At 47.8% G+C, this 7739-nt stretch overlaps 1 protein-coding gene across 7 annotated transcripts in view; it reads left to right on the forward strand.

The window, feature by feature from the left end:
* TUFT1 (tuftelin 1) overlaps nt 1-5489 on the forward strand; it is a 33913-nt gene extending 28424 nt beyond the window's left edge. For all 7 annotated transcript variants that reach the window (XM_014868208.3, XM_014868209.3, XM_070497055.1 and 4 more), the window contains 4 exons: nt 1262-1367; nt 2237-2320; nt 3229-3323; nt 3896-5489. In XM_014868208.3, coding sequence (XP_014723694.1) covers nt 1262-1367; nt 2237-2320; nt 3229-3323; nt 3896-3959 — 349 coding nt within the window. In that variant the 3' untranslated portion in view covers nt 3960-5489. The remainder of the gene's footprint in view (nt 1-1261; nt 1368-2236; nt 2321-3228; nt 3324-3895) is intronic.
* The last annotated feature ends 2250 nt before the right edge of the window (nt 5490-7739 follow it).

A 7739-nucleotide genomic window follows, 5' to 3' on the forward strand; every position in this document is an offset into this window, starting at 1 on the left:
AAGACTAACAGACACAATCCTTGCCTTCTTGGACCCCTCAGTGTGCTGGGGGCATTTTCTCTTCCTCGGGAATACCTCAATCTAGGCCTGCCTTGCATGGAAGATGCAGACATCCTCTTGTAGCCTCCTTTTGGACTCGACTTCCTAGTAGAATTGCTTTAAATTACTCGGCACTCTCTTCCTCAGTGGTCGAGGTGCTCACAGGAAGGTGACTGAGAGGAAGGAGCAGGAGAAACAAAAAGACCAGATAATCTAAAACCGAGGCTTAGGAATGGCAGGTGGCAGCTATGCATCATAAATGGTGGTTTTTTAAAATAAAAGGAGACTGAGAAGTAGGGCACTGGAGAGCTGAGGGTGGAAACTTAGAGTGTTTGGAGTTTAGGAAGGGTGTTGGGGGACTCAGCTTGCATTGTACCCCAAGCCCTTGAACTCCTGGACACTCTCCCCAGTCACTTGGCCTTTGGGGATGTTGGCACAGTTTGCTTGAAAGATGCAGAGGAGACTGCAGTGTGTGGCCGTTGGGGGACTTTGATACAGACTTGTGTGAAGAGGCTTTCAGGATCATCAAATCTTAATTTCCTCTTGATATAAAATCACTGCCATGGGGGCCAGCCCCGTGGCCGGGTGGTTAAGTTTGCGTGCTCTGCCTCGGTGGCCCAGGGTTTCGCCGGTTTGAATCCTGGGTGCAGACATAGCACCGCTCATCAGGCCACGCTGAGGCAGCGTCCCACATGCCACAACTGGAAGGACCCACAACTAAAATATACAACTATGTACTGGGGGGCTTTGGGGAGAAAAAGGAAAAATAAAATCTTAAAAAAAAAAAATCCGTGCCAACAGCTTGATGGTATTGGGTATAATCATCCCAGCTCCTGCTTGATTCTTTCCAGGAGTGAGGAGCTCATTACACATGAGGCAGTCCACTTTCTGACAGCTTTAATAGTGAGAAAGTCTTCTGTGTTAACATAAGAATGGCTTCCCTGGCACGCCTACCTGCTGGTTCTAGTTTTGCCCACTAGAGCTATCCAGAATGACTTCTCCCTTCTAAGCTTTCTGAGCTTGTTTCTCTATTTGCACTAGATGATCTCTAGTGATGCTTCCACTGTGACATTCTAAGTGCCCTTCCTTAGGGCAGACCACTGGGGAATCGGGCAGAGGGAATCACACCTGATGGAAACCCCCTGAGCCCAAGGCTCTTCCTGTGACTGAGCAGAGAAAGCATCTTTTCCCCTTGCCTCAGCCTTCTGGTCTTTATCGCCAGGGCTGCTAACCTGGAAAAGGAAGTGGCTGGGTTGCGGGAGAAGATCCACCACTTGGATGACATGCTTAAGAGCCAGCAGCGGAAAGTCCGGCAAATGATAGAGCAGGTAAGCAGGGTCAGATCTTACCCTGCCCTGGGTTGCCGCCTCTGGAAGTCACTGCATTGAGTCTAGCCCTGTTTTCCTACCAAGTCTCCGCTTCATTTATTTATTCTCCTGGGGAGCTTGGCGTATATTCATAAGTGGCCCATAAAACATTTGTGGCTACCAATTACCAGGTTTGGATGATTAGGATTTGCTTTTCTCCCATCTTTCCCCTACGTTTTTGGTCACTTGCCTTCTGCTTTCCAATGGGAAAAAAAGGAAAAGGTGTGTCTTTCTTACGCTCTGAAGAGTGCTGGTAAATGAGTAATTAAGTCACAAACTCACTTATCTGTGTGCAGATTATCAGCCTTGTAACTCATGGCAGATTGTCTGCCTTCTCCCACCTGAACTTTAGGGTAGCGCACTCAGGATACGTCCGTTTGCAGAGTTGTTTTGAGACCTTTAGACCCTTTCCTTGGGAGGGCATATTTGCTGCAAGTCAGCTCCACGAGGGCTGGGATTTTTCTTTTTTGTTCACTACTGTTTCCCATTGTCTAGAGAAGCCCCTGCCATATAGTAAGCACTCATTAAATATTTCTTGAATGAATAAATAATTTGTATTTCCCGAAGTCAAATGGAATGTTTTTAACTCATCCAATATTTTGAATTATCAGGGTGGTGTTCCCCTCATAATCCCCACCTCCACACCGGGGATAATCGAGAGTTTAACACTGACTGGAATGAGGCTTTTAGAGAAGAGCTAAGCAAGTCATGTGAGAGCTGCAAAACTCTGCCTTTTGTCTCTGCTGGCTCCCCCAGCAGCAGGGCGAAGTTTGATGAGTGTGTAATGAGTCATTTCAAAATGAGCTCCAGTTTCTCCCACATCTTTGCAGCTCCAGAATTCAAAAGCTGTGATCCAGTCAAAGGACACCACCATCCAGGAGCTCAAGGAGAAAATTGCCTACCTAGAAGCAGAGGTGTGTGCACTGGGCAGGGAGCAGACTCTTGAAGAGAAGACTGGACATAAGGGAGAGAGAGGTTCTGGAGGGGGGGTCTTGGTCCTGTCTAGCTGCTGCTCAGAAGTGAGTATCTGGAATGGTTGGTTGATCTTCAGTTCAGCTGAGTAAACGTTTTCTGAGAACCTTCAGGGAGTTGCTAACAATGGTAAGACCGTCCCCCCTCTGAAGGGATATATCATCATGGTGCGAGCTCCGGACCATGGCAGCATGGAGGTGAGCCCTTCATTCTGACCATGTGGGCTTAGCAGTGGGGCTGACAATGGAGCTGGGCTTTGAAGGAAGAGGCATTCTATAGGTGGTGTCTCCTCCATGGCTAAGGTGATGGGCTCAGTTAGCTAAAGAGTTCTTCTTGGTCTAATTTCTGCCTACCTCAGAGCCCTTGCTGTCTACTGACTACCTAAAGATTGCTTTGTGGCCACTGTGTGAAGATCCCTTGTAGTGGGGGAGACAAAAAGAAAGGGGAGACAGCGTTGTTATCTCCAGAGAGTTTTCAGTCTAGATGTAGAGATAAAATACTTAAAAAAAAAAGATCTAAGATACTTTATAGAAAAGCATATCAACAAAGGCAAGTAAATATCTCAACTGACTACAGGAAATTATGTACAGGAAATGATCAGTGCTGCACGGAGCTGTTGAGGGAACGCATCCTCAAGGAGGGAGGCTGGAGCAAGTACTGGAGGGAGAGAGCAATCTGGAGTGGTGAAGATGAGGCGACAGGCAGGGCATCCTGGTGGTGGCACGTGTGGTAGGGGCGAGGGTGGCAGCAGCACAAACACAGAGGTGGAGAGACCAGAATAAGCTAGTTAAATGTGACAAATGGCAAGCCAAAAAAAAGGCCAGTTCTAACTTTACAACTTGTATCGTAGAATTTAGAGATGCACGACCGGATAGAACACCTGATAGAAAAACAAGTCAGTCATGGCAACTTCAGCACCCGGGCCAAGACGGAGAACCTGGGCAGGTGAGTGGGCGTGCCTGGAGTGGGGCGCAGGGAGGCAGTAGGGGAAAGGACAGAGCTATGGGAAACTTGTAGTGCTAAGGCAAGGACAAGGCTCTTTAAATCCAACTTTATTCTCTCAGTGTCTAATCTGACCCATTCTCCACCTGAACCTTTTCCCGACCAGGTTAGAGCAGCGCCTGATACCACAACCCCATGGAGGCCCATGAGCAGCTGCTAGAGGTGTATGAACCCCCTGAAATTGTATGCAAAGATTGTATATGTGTAATATGTGCACATTTCTAGGGACGGGTGCTTTTGTTTCCAAGAGATTCTCAAAAGTCCAAGACTTTGAAAAAATCAAGAATCACAGCCATGCCCACTTCTTAGTTGTTTAACTACCCTCTCTCTTTTCATCACCCCTGCCATCAGACAAAGTACCACCCCCAAGTCTTCTCTTGGATGTCACTGACAATGACTGTTTCAAAGCATTTGGAACCCAAGAGATCAGCCGACATGGAAGTGTAGAATTCCAGAGGCAGACATGGAGGGGTGGGCAACCACACAGCACTCAGTGTTTCCAACTTTCTTTTCAGCGTTAGGATATCCAAGCCTCCCAGCCCAAAGCCCATGCCTCTCATCCGAGTGGTGGAAACATGAGCGGAAGGAGACGGATGCTGCTGTTGCCGCCACCTCTCGCCTGCGGAGAAGCCCACCACCCCTGTAGGCTGTTAGCACTGGTGTTGACCTCCTTACTGTTCCCTGGCTGCACTCAGGGCTTGGGGTTCATGTGTCCCGCCATTTCCAAACTCCTGTCCTCTGTATGCTGGGTGGATGGAGGATGGACAACCCCTCTGGGCGCTGTAGCCTTTTGGAGGACGGCATCCTGCTGGCAGGAGCCAGGGCAGTACCCTTATTCCTGTAGTTACTATTCTTCTCTATAGCAGAGCCTCCCTTGTGTTGTAGCCTGGAGTGCAGCTGCCCCAGAAGCCAGGCCTTCATCAGGTCGGGAGAGGTGACCAGATTTACTTCAGCCCTAGAAGCTGGAGGCACAGATGTCCACAGTGATTGGAGAGTGTCCTGGGGGAAGGAAGTTTCCTCCACAAACACAGCTCAGTTCTTAGCAACAAACTGTTTTCTACTTGCTCCACCCTCAGTGCATGCTGACTGGGTCTCCTACAGTTAGACAATGCAGCTACCTGTCGTGGCCTGGTCAGAGTCAGTGAGCCTCGACTTTGACTGGATGGCCTTGTCTTCCTGGGGAGAAGGGAATGTCCATTCAGGGAGTAGCTTTCAGCAGAAAGATCCTCTACGGCCACGGACAGTTACATGTGACTTCTCTCTGCTGTGAAGACTCCTATAATCTCTTAGGGTTTCCCCTAAGATGCAGTGCAAGGTACACCTCAGTCTTCTTGACTCAGAACCTAAAAACTGTTTTCACTGGGTTTCATCAATCTCAGTGAAACTGATTGTATTTATTTTGCTAAATTATTGGTGTTTTGCTTACATCTCACTACAGATTTAATAGTAGAGCTCTACAGCCTTCTCTTTCAGTGTTTGCATTTGCTCAACACTGGGAAAATGTCACTCCCGCTGGACTTGTTGATTTCAGAATGACATTGTTATAAATCTTTTTCTCTCTTTCCTCTGCCTGCTTTTTTCCTTTCCTCCTCCTAACCTGCTCTGTACCTCAGGAGGGACGTATATTTGTCCTGAGGTGTCTGGGTCTGTGTGTTGTTTGGGGAAAGAAGGCAATCAGGACTCTTGGGGAGGGACTGAGTTCTTCCCCTAACCCCTCTGCACCCCTCTGCTCCGTAATCTGTTTTCTTGGCTCTGAACGACCTGCCACTCATCGTGTTCTGTTTAGGGCTCTTCCTACAGCCTCAAGAAGGAGGCACACATCAGAATGTGGCACTGTAGGACACAGAAAAATTAAAAACAAACGTGGATTAAGTCTTTAGGTTCTACCTGGCTCAAAACCAGGAGTCTACATCTGTGTGTTTCTGTGTTCCAAGACTGGGCTCACGTGTGGCTTTGTCCATATGGCATTCTGATGTTCTTCACGCAGCTTCCTCATTTGTGAAACAAGGGGTCAGATCCGGTGATCTCCATGGGCCCTTCTAGTCCTGATATTTCTTTCTCTGTCATATTCTTTCTATGGTGAATTTAATAAATTATGTTAATATGTCTCTTTGAGCTCTTGGCCTGGTTTCTTTTCACTTTTTGGGGAGGACGAAAGAACATAATTTCAGTGTCCCTTGAAGATGGGCACCCTGTTGTCCACATTTGGAAGGTTTGGTCCAGACATCCCAATATTATGATATGAGGACTTTGTGGCATTCGGAGGAGTTAGAATGTCCCTCTGGAGCAGCTCAGCTCTGTGGTCTGAGTCTTCATTGTAGGAGGTGGCCCCTAACTTTAGCTTGGACCCTGTCTGGGTGGTGACCACGTGGGATCTCCTCCTCAGTTGGAAAAGAAGAACTGGTCAGTGGCAGAAGTCCTGTGGTTACGTAGAGATTGACCAGTCAGCACTGGAGGTAGATGAGTAATTCCACGTCCTTTGCAGAAATGAAAAGCACTCTGGAGATGCTGACTGCAGCTCTTTAAGGGTTCAGTTTTTGGCTATCTCTGGGCATCCTTTAATTAGTCCAATGATCTTTTTTCTTTCTGCCAAGAATGCAGTTGACTGCAGGGCTCAACGGGGACATAACTAAATTTATACAAATCTTCTCTGAACCAAAGAAACTGGAAATACAACCTCCTTCATCCCTGGTCATTCCCCTTCTGGCACCCCGTTCTTCTTCAATTGAAAGAATATAAATTTTTCTCTTATAACTTTTCTTCCCCCTTCAGCTAATTCACACCCGAGGCTTCAGACAGCATTGGAAACCACCTTCTGTTCCAGGCCTGGGTTTGTCTTCTGGCAGCCGGGCTCTCTTCTTTCTCTGGCAGTCTTGCTTGGTATGGGCATATCTAGACTGTGCTTGTTCTCAGAATATTAAGAGGGTGGAAGCAGGGTGGGGTTGCCTAAGGTGCCAAGAAGACTTGCAAGGTTGGAAGAAGACAGGAGTAAGTATACCGCCATACAGGAAAGGGAGGCTCTGGAACTGGGCCTCGAGGGCTTGGTGGGATGAGCAGAGATTGGGGCTGGAGATAACGAAGTGGTCTGGAGCTAGTCCAGAGACTAGACCCGGGGCTCTAAGAGATTCCTTGGACAAAAAAGGTGGCTCTTGTTTATATTTCCCAGAGTTTAGTTGGATCACCGCTGGAAGGAGCAGGGGCTTGCCACAGAGGCTAAGGAGGGCCTATGGGGAGGGAAAGTAGTGGAGGGAAAGGTAGTTTTATATCTTGGCAAACTTTTCAGTTAGAGATGGAGAATGGGGATGAGAGGAGAATGAGAGCCCAGAGCCTGAGAAAGGGTGTGGTGAGTAAGCTGCTCCTGACTTCAACAGCCTGTTTATTGCCTGTGTTATGTCATTCGTAAGGCTACTCCTCTGTGCTGCTCGAATACTTTGTGGAGGCAAAATTGAGTCTGACTCCCTGGGACCTTTGCCATGAAGGCCCGTTTCTGTGAGCTGGGTGTTGAGAGCTGCCCAGACACGCAGCCGTCAGGAATAGTCTCCTGTAGACCCGGAGCGTCAGCCCCAGTGTGGGATGGAACCTCGCAGGAGTGCTCCTTTCCTCCTGAACAGCTGCCCCTGTTCTCCCACCTCTTCATTAGTCCCCTCCCTGAACAGAAAAAAGCCTGACAGAGACATGATATTTCAATCAAAAGATGCATTGGAACTTTTTTTAAACTAAGTTTCTAAAGCCAAAAATTTATTGGCTCATTTTCATCTCTATTTAAAAGGACCTTTCACTATGAAATGTTCCAAGATTTACACTGGAAAGATGCTCTGACATGATGCAGCTTAAAGCAACTTAATTTGGCCGAGGAGGGTAATGTTCCTTGGGGTGGAAAAGCAGCTTTCCTTCTTTCATCAGCTCTTCTATATGTGCTGCTGTTTTTTGTGGGGCCTATGCTAATCCCCTGGGCTCCCTTATTCCTCAGCGCCAAGCACTGTAGAGTTGGGCCTGAGCTCATTCAAGGTCTGACCCAACAGCAGATGTTAGCCTAGGGCCCTTGGCCTGTTTTCCATGCTTCAATTTAGGACTCTGCCTTTGCAAGGAGAAATTGTTTCCTGTCTTCCCTGTCCCAGTTGTAAGCCCCATGGCCTTGAAATTCAAAGTTGGAGACCTAGATGTCCTCTCCTCCCTCTTTCTCCATGGAAAATCCTCATCCAGTCTGAGGATAAAGGAGATATGTTTTAAAGGTGAGCGATTTCTAGTTCCATGTGCTCTCTGGGTTGGCAGTGAGACCCACTTTGAACTGTAAAACATGTGTGGCCTTTCTGCTGGAATCTCTCTTCCTCTGAGCCCTTTGGGATATGGGGTTGAGGG

This window comes from Equus asinus, chromosome 25 (assembly GCF_041296235.1).
Source record: "Equus asinus isolate D_3611 breed Donkey chromosome 25, EquAss-T2T_v2, whole genome shotgun sequence".
Lineage (NCBI taxonomy): Eukaryota > Metazoa > Chordata > Mammalia > Perissodactyla > Equidae > Equus > Equus asinus.